The 18,179-nt window shown below is 39.8% G+C and overlaps 1 protein-coding gene across 8 annotated transcripts in view; it reads right to left on the bottom strand.

The window, feature by feature from the left end:
• Positions 1-18,179, bottom strand: part of LOC128700300 (ras-related protein Rab-11A) — an 86,937-nt gene that overhangs the window by 53,637 nt on the left and 15,121 nt on the right. For 2 of the 8 annotated variants that reach the window (XM_053793382.2, XM_053793381.1), the window contains exon 2: positions 7,832-7,953. In XM_053793382.2, the coding sequence (XP_053649357.1) occupies positions 7,832-7,953 (122 nt within the window). Of the gene's footprint in view, positions 1-7,831; positions 7,954-13,219; positions 13,524-18,179 lie in introns of those variants that run through there. The other 6 variants (XM_053793384.2, XM_053793386.1, XM_053793385.2 and 3 more) reach the window with 6 other exon arrangements.

Here is an 18,179-nt window from a genome sequence, read left to right on the forward strand (position 1 = left end):
AAGCACTGATATTTATACAATTACAGTGGACCCCCGCATACCGTTGGCATCACATAACGTTAAATCCGCATACCGATACATTTTATTGCTAAGATTTTGCCTCGCATACCGCTAAAAAACCCGCTCAATGCTATTCGTCTGAGACGCGTCTAATGTGCGGCCTGAGCCAGCCTCACATGTTCCGCAGGTGGCATTGTTTACCAGCCAGCCTCCGCGGTAACATCCAAGCATACAATCGGAACATTTCGTATTATTACAGTGTTTTTTGGTGATTTTATCTGCAAAGTAAGTGACCATGGGCCCCAAGAAAGCTTCTAGTGCCAACCCTACAGGAATAAGGATGAGAATTACTAGAGAGATGAAGAAAGAGATCATTGCTAAGTATGAAAGTGGAGTGCGTGTCTCCGAGCTGGCCAGGTTGTATAGTAAACCCCAATCGACCATTGCTACTATTGTGTCCAAGAAAACGGCAATCAAGAAAGCTGTTCTTGCCAAAGGTTCAACTGTGTTTTCGAAACAGAGATCGCAAGTGATAGAAGATGTTGAGAGACTCTTATTGGTGTGGATAAATGAAAAACAGATAGCAGAAGATAGCATCTCTCAAGTGATCATAAGTGAAAAGGCTAGGAAGTTGCATGAGGATTTAATTAAAAAAATTGCCTGCAACTAGTGATGATGTGAGTGAATTTAAGGCCAGCAAAGGTTGGTTTGAGAGATTTAAGAAGCGTAGTAGCATACATAGTGTGATAAGGCATGGTGAGGCTGCCAGTTCGGACCACAAAGCAGCTGAAAAGTATGTGCAGGAATTCAAGGAGTACATAGACAGTGAAGGACTGAAACCTGAACAAGTGTTTAATTGTGATGAAACAGGCCTGTTTTGGAAGAAAATGCCAAGCAGGACCTACATTACTCAGGAGGAAAAGGCACTCCCAGGACATAAGCCTATGAAAGACAGGCTTACTCTTCTCATGTGTTCCAATGCTAGTGAGCTGCTAGATCATCTTCATCAGCATGAGGCCACACCTGAGGAAACTGCTTCGGAGGAGGGGAGAGAGAAATTGAAGAAGTTGCCTACTTCAAAGATTAAGGAAATGTGTGCAATGTGGCTTAAAGTGCAAACCTTTTTTGATGACAATCGCCCTAACACAGCTATTGCAAGCCGTGCTGGTGACTATTACACTGACAATGTTGTGAACCACTTTAGGAAAGTCATAAAGGAACAGGAGGTACAGGCCTCTATGGAGAGATATGTTGTGCTACAGAAGTCCAGTGACTCTGAAGCTGGTCCTAGTGGCATTAAAAGAAGAAGGGAAGTAACCCCGGAAAAGGACTTGACACCTCAAGTCTTAATGGAAGGGGATTCCCCTTCTAAACACTAAGACACTCTCCTCCTCCCATCCCATCAATCACCAGATCTTCAATAAAGGTGTCATGTAACTGTGCATGTCTTTTTCAGTTTGTGTATTGAAATTAATATTTCATGTGGTAAAAATTTTTTTTTTCATACTTTGGGGCGTCTTGCACGGATTAATTTGATTTCCATTATTTCTTATGGGGAAAATTCATTCGCATAACGATAATTTCGCATAACAATGAGCTCTCAGGAACGGATTAATATCGTTATGCGGGGGTCCACTGTACTGCAATACAGCCTGTCCCCACTTGGCGACGCACTCGTTTACTGACAACTTGGACTTACGACAGGCTCTCTGACCAGTATGTATAAACATAAAGATGTTTATTTTGACAAATTACATGGTTGCACAGAGGAATATAATAGTTGGGTGTATATGCCAAAAGTCCCTTTGTATGCAGAGCATTTCAGGCAAACATAGAGATTAACTTAAGATTAGTAAGGCAATAATACATAGTTCAGATGGTCATCAGACGAGTTACAGTGAGTACCGTAGAACTATGTAACATTACCATGTTACATAGTTTTGATAAGTCTAGTAGAGACTTATTACACTACTGAATTAGTAATAAAGATTACAGTATTACAATTTAAAACAATTTACAATATGATGTATTACAGTTTAGTACTATTTAAAACAATGAAATTTGGTATTACAATGGAATAATTTACGTTGTGATTACAAGCCTAATTTTGTAGTAGTAAGTGGTTGAGCATTCATCAGCACAACACGAGTAGCTTTTGAAAAACTGGTAATGATTAGGTACGGTTTGTCTCATTAATTTTAGGTGATGAGGTGATTTCTTAGTAGGGCCTTAAACTGATTTGCAGACAGGAGTCCTCTAGTGTGTTCACGCAATGAATTCCAGATCTTCGAGCCTTTTACGTGCATAGCATTTTTGCATAGGGAGAGATGTACACGAGGGATATCGAAGAGTGATCTGTGTCTTGTATTATGGTTGTGTGCTCTGTTATAGTTATTAAGGAAGAGTTTGAGAGGAGGGGTTACATAAGAGTATAGTGTTCTGTGTATGCAGTAGGCACAATAATAAGTGGATGTTTTGTATATTTAGCAAGTTAAGACTCTTGAAAAGAGGTGGTGTGTGTTGTCTAATGCAGGAGTTAGTAATCAATCGCACTGCAGCTTTTTACTGGGGTATTAAAGGCTTAAGGTGATTTGCTGTGGTTAAGCCCCATGCACAAATACCATAGGGGAGGTAAGGGTAAATGAGAGAGTGGTACAAAGCTAAAAGAGCTGATTGGGATACATAGTACCATATCTTTGAAAGGATGCCTACTGTTTTGGAGACTTTCTTGGAAATTTGCTGTGTGTCTGAAATTTGAGACTGCAGTCAAGGTGGAGACCTACAAATTTGCCCTCTGCCTGTCTCAAAATAGGTAAACCACTTATCAATATGTTTAGCTGTACATTTGAAGCTCTGTTTCCAAAAAGCATGAAGTAGGTTTTGTCTATGTTGAAAGTAAGTTTGTTGGTAATCATCCAAGTAAATATTTTTGGCAGTTCAGCATTTACTCTGTCTGTTAGTATGGTTGGGGTTGGGTGAGAAAAGACACAAATAAAATGGGTTTAAGGAGATTAGATGCATTTGGTAGGTCATTAATGTAAATAAGAAAAAAGTGGGCCAAGAACGTTCCCCTGTGGGACTCCAACAAGAACAGGTTGTGTAGTGGAGCTGGCTCCATTTGTGTATACATACTGGGTTCTATTGTTAAGATAAGATTTTATGCAATCGAGTCTCCTCTGACCCTGTAATGTTCGAGTTTTTGGTGCAAAATGTCATGGTCAACTGTATCAAAACCTTTTCGTAAGTCTATGAAAAGTCCCATGGGAAATTCATTTGTCTTGAGTGCAGAATATATTAGTTCAAGCATATGTATAATAGCATCATTAGTAACAAAAAAAAAAAGGCACAATACCATGACTGGAACAATACACAAATAACCTGTACATAGAAGAGAGGAGCTTACGACGACATTTCGGTCCGACTTGGACCATTTACAAAGTCACACCAAGGAGAAGTAGAGCAGGAAGGGTATATATAGGCAGGAAGTGGTAGTGGTAATAGTATTAGTGGAGGTGGAAGGTAGTAGTGGAGGAAGAGGAAGAGGAGGAGGAGGAGGAAGAGGAGGAGGAGGAAGAGGAGGAGGAGGAAGAGGAGGAGGAAGAGGAGGAGGAGGAAGAGGAGGAGGAGGAGGAGGAGGAGGAGGAAGAGGAAGAGGAGGAGGAAGAGGAGGAGGAGGAAGAGGAGGAAGAGGAAGAGGAGGAAGAGGAGGAAGAGGAAGAGGAGGAAGAGGAAGAGGAGGAAGAGGAGGAGGAGGAGGAGGAGGAGGAGGAGGAAAAGGAGGAGGAAGAGGAGGAGCCAGTCAAATACATACTAAGAAAGAGGAGCACTGCAAGGGAGCAGTGACCTAACCTGATTCCTCCCTTTTCTTCTTCTCCCTCTTCCCCTTTCCTCTTTCCTTTTTCTCCTCTGGGCTATCTTTCTTCTGCCTTGTGTTTTTGTTCCTTCATTATTTATTTTTTTATTATTATTTCCCCCCCTCTGTGCTCTTGCTCTTACCCTCTGTGGACACTTAGCTTCCTTGCAGCATTTCCCTTTCTTAGTATTTGACTGGCTCCTCCTCCTCCTCACTTCCCGACTACTGCTTCCTTCCACCTCTACTACTACTACTACTACTACTATTACCACTACCACTTCCTGCCTATATATACCTTTCTTGCTCTACTTCTCGTTAGTGTGACTTTGTAAATGGTCCAAGTCGGACCGAATCGTCGTCGTAAGCTCCTCTCTTCGATGTACAGGCTATTTGTGTAGCATCATTAGTACTTTTTTCGGTCTGAACCCAAACTGACAAGGGTTGAGTACGTTGTGCGAAATGAATTAGTAGACTTGATTGTGAATTAATTTTTCGAAGATTTTAGATAGTAGGGGCAGGTTTGATATAGGCCTCTAATTGTTCAAGTCAGCTGGATCACCTCCTTTAAGGATCGGGGTGACTCTTGCTGTCTTGAGTATGGATGGGAAGGTGGAAGATTCAGTGGATTTGTTAAAGAGAGTTGCAATAATTGGTGACAACACATGAGAAGCTTTTTTATATATGAGTGGTGGTAAGTTATTTAGGTCTCCTGCCTTGTTCTTTAGTGTTTTGATAAGCAAGATTTCAGTAGGGTTTGTTGGGGCTAAAAATAGAGTATTTGGGTAATTGCCAATGAGGTAGTCTTTCGGTTGAATGTTTGTGATTGCTAGTTTTGTTCCTATGGTAGAAAAAAAGAAATTAAGTTTGTTGGCAGTATCAGCTGGCTGAAGGAGAGGTTCGTCTGGTTTAGTCAAGATAATCATTCTGTTTTGTGATAGCTTTTTTAATCCTAGAATTTCAGATAAGGCTTTCCAGGTCTTTTTCATATCACCTTATATGTCGTAATACAGTTTTTTGGACCTCCTTATTAGATTGGTTAGTACTGACGAGTAACGTTTTGTGTGATCCTTTGTTATTAGACCCATTCTGTACTGTTTTTCGTACAGATGTTTTTTATCAATAGATTTGAGGATGCTGTTTGCAAGCCAGGGGCTGTTTAGTCTCTTTGCTGTGATCTGCTTAGTTTTTGGGGCAATGCATGTTATAGAGGTTTTGGGTTTTTGTAAAAATATATTAACACATTCATCAATATTTAAGTTGTCTGCTAGCTCATTTTGCCAGTCAATGTCACTAAATGCTGAAATAAAGTTATTAACAGATGACTTGTCATATAGTCAGAATGTGATCTTAGTTGCGTCCTGGGGCACTTTACACAAGTTGGTTATGAGAAAGATGGGACAGTGGTCAGTGGTGTTATCTGTGATTATGCCTGCTTTCAACAGGGATATAATGTTTGTCCAGATATGGTCCAGTAATGAGGCATTTGTGTCAGTGATTCTTGTAGGTTTTATTATTGTTGGTAGAAGCAAGCAGCTGGTCTTAGTGTTAGCGATGAGTAAGTATTAGGTGGTGTTTATTCATTTCAACACTAGTTATTATGTTTCTTAGTTTTTCACTAAAAGAGTAAATACAGTGGACCCCTGCCTTACGATATTAATCCGTTCCTGAGAGCTCATCGTAAGCCGAAATTATCGTTAGCCGAATTAATCTTCCCCACAAGAAATAATGGAAATCAAATTAATCCATTCCTGACACCCTAAAGTACGAACAAAAAAAAATTTTTACATGAAATATTAATTTTAATACACACAAACTGAAGAAGACATGCACAATTACTACTCTACTAAGAATAGAATACATGACATTTACCTTTATTGAAGATCTGGTAATGACTGATGGGATGGGAGGAGGGGAGTGTATGGAAGTTATTGTTTAGAAGGGGAATCCCTTTCCATTAGGACTTGAGGCAGCAAATCCTTTTCCGGGGTTACTTCCATTCTTCTTTTAATGCCACTAGGACCAGCTTGAGTCACTGGACCTCTGTCGCACAATAAATCTGTCCATAGAGCTCTGTACCTCCTGTTCCTTTAAGACTTTCCTAAAATGCGCCAAAACATCGTCATTGTACAGGTTGCCAACACGGCTTGCAGTAGCCGTGTCAGGGTGATTTTCATCCGTAAAGGTTTGCAGTTCAACCCACTTTGCACACATTTCCTTAATCTCTTTTTTCAATTCCATACTAATTCTCGCCCTTTTTACCACAAGGATGTTACTAGAAGCTTTCTTGGGGTCCATGGTGACTTATTTTGCAGTTACAAGCACTAAAAACACTGGGATAATGTGAAATGTACCGAAAGTATGCATAGATGCGACCGCACTGACTGGCTTGTAAACACCGGCGCTGAGGCCACATGTGGGACGCGTCCCGGACGAATCACGCAAGGCGAGTTTTTTATCGTGAGGCAAGGCAAAATTTTTGTGTTCAAATGCTTCGTATGGTGGATTTAACGTAATGCGATGCGTTTGTAAGGCAGGGGTCCACTGTACTAAAAAGGTTATAAGTGGTGCAAAGGTGACAGTAAAACAATATTAAAGATGGTTGACACAAACCCACTACCATTATGGTATGCTCCTTGCTTAGCAATGAATTAGTTTAATGATGTGATCTTAGGAACAAAACTCTATCGTTAAGTGAGGAAAGGCTCTATTGCACAATAGCAAATCTTCTATTTTTTGGTGTCCCTAAAAATTCTTTGCGAGAAAAAAAAATCAAAATGGAATTTATGTGTAAAGCCTGGAAACTTAACTAAGGAATAGAGAAAATGTTATTTTAGTGCCAGGAATGCCTGCATTGTTTATTCTGAACCCTATTTTGAAAATGGAATATTTTGAAATTTGTGTGAAATTAGCCAGATTACCAATTTCTGATCACTTTACTGGGTACTTGAAATAGCTGACTGGGCAGTTTCTTGTGCTCAACTGATAAAATTCAAATTCAAATTTTTATTTCTTTGCAAAGTTTACAATGTGTGACTGACATATAAGGAGTATTTCCATGCATATTTACAATGTTTAACTTTGCAAGTGCAAAGAAAGCCACTATCATGCTGAGGCATTTCAGGCAGACTACACCTAATACATTACAGAATATACCTATACTAGATACATATATCATTGCTGCGTCGAATTGAACATTGATTTTTTATATATCAACAGAGGTAGTTACAGTATTATAGTTTGGCACATGGCCAACTTAATATTAACTTAGCAAAATAGCTAAGAATTTGGTTGACTGGAACAACGTAATTAGCCTAAAATAGGAGTCAAAGTGGGTAAAATTACTGATGCGTAAATATTGCCGACTCGGCAAATTTCGCAAAAGCGTAATTTCGTCAATTTCCCATCAAATTTCGTACTTTTTGTTTTATTACCTTCAGAAAAAGATTCTCTACCATTTCATAAGAAAAAAAAAGGGGGGGGGGGGGAATTCTTGGACCCTGTGGACACTTCAGATTGGGGCTCTGGATCCTTAAGGGGCAAAGTGAGCAATAGAGCTAGGCCTAAAAAATGCATATACAATACACACATTACTGACCTTAAATTATTTTCATCCTTAGCTTATAGTGAGTGGTGAATATGTTATTGTAGAAGTCTGAATAAATAAATGAAGAATGGGTATACTTGAAAACCGCTGTATTAGTGAAATGCTGTAGTGGGGTCCTCTTGCATTAGCAAGCCCAAAGGCTACATGTGCCTGATATTTACATTTATATAAAATATAGTAACAAAATTATTAAATTTTAAGGTGCAATACTGCCTTGTTTAATTAAATATTTATTATCCAAACATATATTTGATACTGATATGAACATATAAGTATTATCTAAAGGTAGTTAAAATACCAAAATCAATAATGTTGAATGGATCATTCTTTTAACATGCAAGTGTTGGCTATTTTGCTTGCAAATATCTTCTTACCTCTATGCTGCGCGTTGCAAATTCCACACCAATAGTGGACTTTGACTCAAGGTTAAATTCATTCCTCGTAAATCTTGAAAGAAGATTACTCTTGCCAACACCAGAATCTCCAATTAACACCACTGCAAAGGAATATCAAGTGTTAAGAGAATAATATAGTTCACCAAAAATTACCAATTAACACAATTACACATAGAACAGGTAATCAAATAATTAGAGTATTTTTGAGCAACTGCTGGGCTCTATAAAAGACTCGAACCAATGTTTTGCACTGAAAATACCAAAAATATACAGTAATATATAGATTACATATCACCAACTAAGATCACAAAGGAGATACCCAATGTAAGACTGGCAAAATTTTGGCAGTTACTGGCAGATAATCACATAGCCTATCCATTCTTGCTTCTTACATCAGGAAGCAAGAAAAAAAAAAAGTCCTGGATTCAAGGAAGCAAAGGGCCGTTTCAGTTTGCTGGTGTGTGCTAATGCAATGGGTAACCTTAATTAACTGCAGACCTACGCTCATTTATTGCTCAAAGAATCCCAGTGCTTTAAAACAGGGAAACAAAACCACTCCATCTGTTATGTTTCACTGTAAACACTTGGTCTACACACCCCTACCTTTCCTAAAGCCGCCTCCTTCATCTGCTATTCTGCTCTCCGTCTTACTCTTAATTCCTTCAATAATAGTACCATACATTGTACCAGGTATGTTCAACAGACTTATTCCCCTATAATTTTCATACTCTCTTTTGTCCCCTTTGCCTTTATACAAAGGAACTATGCATGCTCTCTGCCAATCCCTAGGTACCTTACCCTCTTCCATACATTTATTAAATAAAAACACTACTCCAAAACTATATCCCCGCCTACTTTTAACAATTCTATCTTTATCCCATCAATTTCAGCTGCTTTTCCCCTTCTCATTCTACCCACTGCCCCATGCACTTCTCCCATACTCACAACTGGTTCTTCCTCACTCCTATAAGATATTACTCCTCCTTGCACTATAACAGCCTCGTCGATCAGGCCCTGATCCACCGGGAGGCCTGGTCATGGGGGCGTTGATCCCGAATGCCCTCCAGGTAGATACACGAAATCACAGCTTCCTTATCTTCAACAACATTTAACAATTACTCAAAATATTCCCTTCATCTTCCCGATACCTGCAATTACGACCATGATAAATTCGGATTAGCAACGTTTTATTAGCAGGTAGTGCCGAAACAGCTTCTAGTGGGACCAGTACCCGGCCAGGGCTTGCCATATATGACTTTTGGTAAATATTTTTTACTCAGTTGTTTGTTGGGCTATCTTATTGAAACTTGGGCAATGAATGATGGAAAGATGCTTCTTAATGTACACCAAAAATGAAAGAAATTGAACGATAAATAACGGAGTTCACTACTCAGCCATTTAATTAAATCTCTTAGAACTCGTGCATTGTTAGTTTTCTCTGTTATTCAAGGTTTTTACATTTAGTTTACTATTACATCATGCATTCTATGGTATAATTAACTATTTTTGTGCTTAAAAAAAAAAAAACAATATTTACATACAGTTCACAGGGGTCTGGAATGGATTAATTGTATTTGCATACAATCCAATGGGGAAATTAGGTTCGGGTCATGGCCAAATCGGGTCATGACCAGAGTTTTGGAACGAATTATGGTTGTGACCAGAGGTTCCACTATATAGGAAAAGAGTAAGGTGATTAGTATAACAAAAAAAAATTAGGTGATGAAAGACTGGATATCAGATTGGAGGGAGAAAGTATGGAGGAGATGAATGTATTCAGATACTGAGGAGTGGACAATGAAAGACAAGGCGAATCATAGAACTGGTGAGAGAAAAAAGGCGAGTGGTGCACTTAGGAGTCTGTGGAGACAAAGAACTTTGTCCATAGAAGCAAAGAGATATATGTATGAGAGAATAGTTATACCAATGCTCTTATATGGGTGTGAAACATGGGTAATGAATGTTGGAACAAGGAGAAGGCTGGAGGCAGTGGAGATGTCATGTCTAAGAGCAATGTGTCGTGTGAATATAATGCAGAGAATTCGTAGTTTAGAAATTACAGGGTGTTGTTGAGGTGGTTCGGACATGCAGAGAGAATGAAACGAAATAGAATGACTTCGAGTGTATAAATCTGTAATGGAGGGAAGACGGGGGTACGGGTTGACCTAGGAAAGATTGGAGGGATGGGGTAGAGGTGGTTTTGTGTGCAAGGGGCATGGACTTCCAGCAAGCCTGAGTGTGTTAGGAGTGAATGGAGACAAATGGTTTTCAGGACTTGACGTACTGTTGGAGTGTGAACAAGGTAACATCTATGAAAGAATTCAGGGAAACCGACAGGCTGGACTTGAGTCCTGGAGATGGGAAGTAGTGTCTACACTCTGAAGGAGGGGTGTTAATGTTGCAGTTTTATAACTGTAATGTAAGTGTGCCCCTGGCAAGACAGTGATGGAGTGAATGATGAAAGTTTCTTTTTCAGGCCACCCTGCCTTGGTGGGAGACGGCCGATCTGTTAATAAAATAAATATAAAATAATTTATAGCCTCGATGCCTCTGAATTGGCCTGTTTCCTATGTCATTTCCAAATTCCTTTAGTTTTCAAACCTCTGCAACAGACCACCAACAGCAAAAACCATGGCTGACTAGGCAAGCACCAGAAAAGCTCGACTGATATACGAGAAACACACCTGAAACCAGTCACAGGTATATTATAGGTTTATGGATTATTAGAACTTGCAAAACAAGAGAAGCATTGACAATGATACTCAACTTAATGGTGTACTTATGACTAATACTGTTGTGTTATCACTGCCTTTCAAGGCAGGGCGGTTGGAGAATACAACCTCCCACAGAATCAATAAAACATGTAAACTATTGGGAATGCCTGAAAAGCACTTGGAGTGTCCTCCCTGAAACAGAGAGATGAGAAACTTAATGTATACACAGAAGTTGCTTGGTATAACAGACCCCTATACAGGGGATACAGTTTTTTGGAAGGACAAAGATTTGCCAAGTCTGTTGCATGGGACATCTGGTAAAATCATCGATGCAGTGGACTCAAGTACGTTGCATCATATGTTTGCCTACCAGAACAGACAGGAATCACAGAGAAAGCACTAGTGGATCAAAGAATATTTAATGGGAAGGAGGCAATGAGTAACTGTCAGGGAGGTGCTGGAATAGGTATGACTAGTGGGGTTCCACAAGGGTCAATACTTGGTCCTGTACTGTCTATATACTAAATGATGTGACAAGAAATAGAGGTATCCCTGCATGCAGATGTGAAACTAGGGAGAATATAAAAAGTAGAAGACCATGAAAAACTACAAATTGATTTAGACAAGCTCCATGATTAGTCTGACAAGTGGCTATTGAAATTTAGCCTCAGTAAATGCATTACCATGAAAATCGGAGGACAAAGATGTCTGGAAATGGTACAGGAGGCACAAAGAATGCAAACCATCCTAAAGAGACTTCTGGGTAAGCATAAATCTATGCATTTTGCCTGAGGCACACAACTGAATGACTACTGCAGCAAATGTGAAACTGGAAATTTATGGGTGGCTTTCAGGGATGACAAGGAGTCATTCATAACCTTATACAGGGCATGTGTCAGGCTCAACTTAAGAGTATATGGTGCCAGTATGCAGCCCCATCTGGTAAGCATGTAAAAAAAGCTGGGAAAATTACAAAGGTTTGCAGAAAAACTAGTCCCAAACCTATTATGAGAAAAGGCTAGAGGAGTTAAACCAGACGACACTAGAGGATGGAAGGACCAGCCGACATTGTTACGCTGTACAAAATGAGAGGAATTGACTGGGTGGACGAGGAGAGCCGGAGAGGCAGTCTCAGGTACATGAGGTCGCAGTTGGAAGTTAGAGGCACCGATGAGCAATAGGGATGTTAGGTAATACTTAGCCTTAATAGTAGTCAGGTAGTGGAACACCCAAGACAGTGAAGTGGTAGAGGCAGAACTATACATAGCTTAAAGAATAGTATAACCAGTAGCAGCTAACAGAGAGGCAGGGAAAGGAGCAGAGATTCAACCCCTGTAACCACAATTGTTCAAATATGATAAGTGTTTAGTAGTACAGTGCCACTGATGCAGCAAAATCTGCTGCATCGCAGGTTCCTCCAATATGGGCTGCCTTCACAACCTGTCCGATTTCATTGTAAATGAGCATACACGCACTGTCTGATCCCTATAGATTTAGCACTTTTCCCTAAATAATTGTCATGTCACTTGAGTCCCCATAAATAAGGTTTTTATTGCACTGGGGCTTAATTTTCCATATGAAAATATTCCTGGAATTCAGTCTGATTCTATAATAGTAGAAATTTGTTCTTCCTAGATTAAACATTTTTATTCCCCACATTTCTTTCAGAATGTTTTACCCCCAGTTACACCAAATGCAATCAGTTATATAATCCATCACCCAAAAACTTCATTACACACTAAGTACATTATTACATTCACAGGAAGGAACTAAACCCACTGAGTCATATCTTAAGATACAACTTATGGGCTATGGCATTTAAAATGTCATAACCCATGTATCTTACATGCCAGTATTCAGTATAATTTAACTTTTCACATCAAGTTATTCATTGCATGGGTAACAGGAGATAACTGGGCTTGAGCGAAGGAAAGGGAAGGTTGACAGAGTGCCTTGGATAAAAAAAATCAACAGCATCCAGGCAACCCCCTTAAAAGCTGTGTGTGAAGAGTTTTGAGGCTTTTCTACCAATGAGCCTTTAGCCAGGCTTGCTTGTTGATTCCTTGTTCAAACAGAAAGCAGCTTGTTAGGTTTATAGAGCCTAGAGTCATCTATGTAATGATTTATTTTTAGGAAGCAGTGCTAAATTCGTTATTAATGATAGAATATATAATAAGCACTGCAATGCATGCCTTTAGGTCCTCAATCAATATAGAGAAGAGTTCAATCTAATGACTATACACCTAAGCTCACTGAAGGTATTGCCAAATGATTCTTCTGTTACATCTCAAACTTCAGTGATGTTTTTCAAGCTGAAGTTTTGCCAGCTTAGAGCCCATAATACCTCATACCCTGAACTTGCACAATTTAGATAAGGGTGTTTGCTCGTACTCATCTTAGAGTTAATAGAGCAAAGAACTGCCAAATTTTGTGAACAAAAACGGCATGCTTGTACCTGTACAGTTTACTGTTTTATTTTATGTACACATTCCAAAATAATGTTAAAAAAGTAGGTGACGTGTCGTCACTTGACCGATAAACGATGACGTCGATCAGCTGATTTGTGTCAACTAAAGGGAGTGGGCGGACACACTTCACTATATTACAAAACTTACAACGTAAAATTACGAAACTCCGTTGCAAGATTACTCACCTTTGAATAAATAATCATATTCGTCGTCCCTGTTCCCCATCTTTCACGGGTGAAATATGAAAAGTAAACAAAAGTAGCTCGTCGTGAGGGTGGAAAAAAAAACCACTGAAACGAGAAAACAAAACTGACTTATCACAATTTTTCAAGCACCATGAAAGAGTTGAACCTATAATGAACCATCAATTAGTATTCTCACTCTGTTATATACCAAGATGTCACAGAAACGAGGCGATAGCAGAGCGAGCTGTCGCTCACAATAAACTAAGATGGCGAACCGTTACGCCTCTGTGTGTGCGCAGGTTACTGAGGAGGTTCCGCGCAGGTCTGCAACACACCACCAGGAGGATTGGAACTTCCTTCTTCTGAGTTAAAAGCAATTTGATATCTGTTGTTCACACCCCGCTCAATCTTAGACAAGATAACTTTTTCCACAGTAAAAATACATTTGCGGCCCACTCCCTCGACTCATTATTAAACTATTCTGCGTAATGCATGTAAGGAGGTTTGTATTTAGGTTTTACCTACTTTACATATATTTTTACAAAGGTTTTGAGGGCACACAGGTGTTGTGGTCACATAAAAAAGTACATTAAGTAATTTAACTTATTTATCTTAAGTAAATATAGGTAGTTAATGATTTAACCTTGTATGGAGTCAGGTAGATCAGGGCAGCCAAACACGTGATGTAACTAATGTTATTCAATATATATTAATTAAATAAGATAAATACATAATGTGGTGTACTTAATCTTGTAAAAAAAAAAACATAAATGCACCGTGGCTACTTTGATGATCTGTATGACATTTTACAAGGTTAAAGCAAGAACAAAGTGTGTTTACCTAAGATACCCATCACACAAGATAAGTTTTCTAATCAGCTAATAAAATGTCAGCCTGTGGAGGGTTTTTTTTTTTTTTTACAATCTGTGAGCTGATATTCAGCATCACTTAATTTTACAGTCCAGGATCTAACCCAAGTCCCTACTTACTGGAGGTTATTACCTATTTACCGCTAGATGAACAGTAGAACCGGGTGTCAAGAAACATGCTCACTTCACCCATCCTTGACTGAACCCGGATCCTTGGGTTGTGAGCCGAAGACATTACCACTAAGCTATAACTTAGCCACCACCCCTCAAGGAAGATTCCGTGATGTTGGTGAGGGGCTCTTGATTTAGGGAATTGGACCTGTGCTCCAGTTCCCCGAATTAAGCCTGAATGCCTTCCACATCCCTTCCCCCAGACGCTGTATAATCCTCCGGGTTTAGCGCTTCCCCTTAATTATAATAACAATAATACAAGCTACCACTGAAACTTCACGTATTAAAAAAAAATATGCGTGCTTTTGCAATCATGTCACTACCACCCACAGGATGGATGTTTTCCATAATGAACCAATAAACTTAAAAGAAAATACTAAAGTTAATGTAACACCACATAAGTGATTTACTAAAGTGCTTCAAGGCAACTACGACGGTGTCAAAATAACTGACGTATACCGTATCTCGCTCATCAAACATGTTAATATCAAGTGCTTTCATCAGGTGTGTAATTTCGCCTACACACTTAAGTGGCTAAGTGCTGAAGCCGGTCTATATAGATCTAATGATTAATGTGAAGGGTAAGTTACGTTTATTTAGGTACAGGAACACGTTAGTACAATTTTCATACCTAGTAACGTATGTGTAAATTACCTAGGATAACCCTCCAAAAAGTCAAAATAACTTACTTCCATTGTAATATCTTAACATTTAAAACTTTGCTGTAAAATACAGTAGAAATCAGTCATGATTATAAGCTTAACCATTAAAACATCTAAGTAATTCAACTGTGTGAAAATCAGTGTACAGTTAAAAGGAGGTGTAATAGGAGTAAAGTGAACTGAGTTATTTACATGAACGTTAACTGAGGTGATCAGCTTACAAATAACAGGTACAGGAATGTTAACTATACAAGATGCAGAGAACTGTAAATATATTTTTAACACAACATTGGAATACTGGATTTCCAGCGTACTAGAGTTGTCTTACACTGGTATTTGCCCAGCACATGATGTAAAGCAGGATTGGAATTTCTAACATTTGCATTACAATTTTCCCATGGATTAGATATGGTGTGAATATTATGCTTAGAATTCGAGCGTAGACATTAAAAGACGGAGTGGGGTTACTAGACTTATAATTTCGAAGGACGAAGAGGGTTTGTTGAAGTGGCTCGAGCGTTTAGAGAGGACAGAGCAGTATAGGATGAAAAAAGTGTATAAATATGGGTGAAAGAAAAGAGGAATAGGGGTCGTCCCATGAAGGCGCAGAGGGGGGAGAGGTTTTAAGTACTAGGTACTTGAGTATTCAGCAGGCTTATAAGAGCATGCTGGATAGGAGTGCGTGGAGACGAGTGTTTTCATTGTTTGACGTTCTGTTGGAGTGTAAGCAAGGTAAAATTTATGAAGGAATTCTGGGTAACCTGTTAGCCGACCATGAGTCCTTGAGGCGGGAAGGTATTGTTCTCACACCATAGTGAGTGTTGTGCCCACACCATGGTGAGTGTTGTACACACACCATGGAGAGTGTTACACCCACACTATGGTGAGTATTGTGCCCACACCATGATGAGTGTTGTACTCACACCTTGGTTACTTGTACCTACACCATGATGAGTGTTGCACCCACACCATTGTGAGTGTTGTGCCCACACTCTTAAGGAGGGGTGAGGATGTTACAGTTCGGAGAGTCACTTGAATTCTGATGCTTGCACACTTCTAGCAAGATAGTTATTGAATGAGTAACGTTTCCTGTTTAAGGGTCACATTACCTCGGCGGGAGACGGCCGGTGTTAAAAAAAAAAGATGCAGCCGACAACAGTGCTATTACAAAGGCGCCTACACAGGACAAGGTATCAGTACGTCACGTCACTTATGGGCAGGGTTCCTGACACCTGCTGTGTTCACCTGGAAATAAGCTATACTATTATCTCATACCCATGCACTCTGCCCCTGACCCATTATCTCATGCCCAAGCACTTAGCCCCTGACCCAGACTCGTGGAACTCCGTGCTCATCAAGAACTGCAAGAAACCCCCTTCACGTGCCTTAAATATTCTATGGAGAGGGAGCATTGACACAGGGGTCATCCCACAGTCACTAAAATCAACAGATATAGTCCCACTTCACAAACATGACAGTAAAGCAACAGCAAAGACTTACAGACCGATAGCACTAACGTCTCACATCATAAATCATTTACAGACCGATAGCACTAACGTCTCACATCATAAATCATTGAGTCTTTGAAAGGGTTCTTAAAAGCAAGATCGCCAGCCACTTGGATACCCAACAATTGGAGAACCCCAGGGTTAAAAGCAGGTCGCTCCTGCCTCTGTTAACCACTAAATCACTATGACATGGTCTTGAATGCACTGGAAGACAAACAAAATGCAGATTTAGTATGCACAGACTTTGCTAAAGCTTTCGACAAGTACTATTACGGTGTAATTGCACACAAACTGCGCGATAAAGGAATAACAAGAAAAGTGGGTAGACGGATCTATAATTTCCTAACAAACAGAACACAAGAGTAATAGTAAACAGAGTAAAGTCAGAGCAGGCTACAATGAAAAGCTTTGTTCCACAAGGTGCAGTACTCACTCTCATTCCTTTCCTCATCCTCATATCTCTCATAGACAGATATATAAGCCACAGAACCATGTCCTCCTTGCTGATGATACCAGAATTTGCATGACAGAGCCATCCATTGAGGACTCTGTAAATCCCCAAGCTGACATTAACCAAGTCTTTGAATGGGCCTCATAAAATAATATGAAGTTCAATGAAGACAGCTTTCAATTACTCCGCTATGGAAAATTCGAGGAAATAAAAATTGGATCGGAATATAAAACAAATTCCAACCACACAATAGAACGAGAAAAATAATGTGAAGGACCAGAGAGGGACAATGTCAGAGCCTCACTTTCAAAGATCACAACAATGTCTACCACATCTGCAAGGAAAATGACAGGATGGATAATGAGCACCTTCAAAACTAGGGATGCCAAGCCAATGATAATTCTTTTCAAACTGCTTGTTCTCTCTAGGCTGGAATATTGCTATACACTAACGGCCCTTTCAAGGCAGACGAAATTGCAGACCTGGAGAATATACAGAGAACTTTCACTGCACGTTTACGTACAATAAAGCACCTAAATTACTGGGAACAGTTGCTGTCGCTTGACCTGTACTCCTTGGAACGCAGGAGAAAAAGATACATGATAATATACACTTGGAAATCTTAAGAGGGACTAGTCTCAAATCTGCACATGGAAATCACTCCCTACAAAAGCAAAAGACTCGGCAGGCGGTGGAACATCCCCCCAATGAAAAGCAGGGGCGCCACGAGTACGCTAAGAGACACAGTAAGTGTCAGGGGCCCAAGACTATTCAACTGCCTCCCAGCATACATAAGTGGGATTACTAATAGACCCCTGGCTATTTTCAAGAGGTAGCTGGACAGGCACCTAAAGTCAGTACCTGACCAACCGAGCTGTAGTTCATACGTCAGTTTGCGCGAAGCCAGCAGTAACAGCCTTGTTGATCAGGCCCTGATCAAACCGCGAGGCCTGGTTGACTCCCCAAATACCCTCCAGGTATTAATGTGACCATCGGTATGATTTCGGCTGAGGTTACAAGTGGTGAAACTCTCCTTTAATTAATATGTCTAGAGAGTGCATGTGCCTTATTCCCATAATCTGTCGGTATTAACATACTGAACATGTACAAGCTGATCTATTGAACCTCTCCACTATGTTGTAGCAATCACAAGATGAATATTATATCACTTGTACTGTAGTACTTGACACTGATGACATATTGGAAGAGTATGGCACCTTAATGACAAAGCTTAACACTAGAAATCTCTGGCTCCATACTTCACTTTACCTCAAAGGTGAATATGGATCTTGTAGGGTA

The sequence above is a fragment of the Cherax quadricarinatus genome, chromosome 71 (genome assembly GCF_038502225.1).
Source record: "Cherax quadricarinatus isolate ZL_2023a chromosome 71, ASM3850222v1, whole genome shotgun sequence".
Classification (NCBI taxonomy): Eukaryota; Metazoa; Arthropoda; class Malacostraca; order Decapoda; family Parastacidae; genus Cherax; species Cherax quadricarinatus.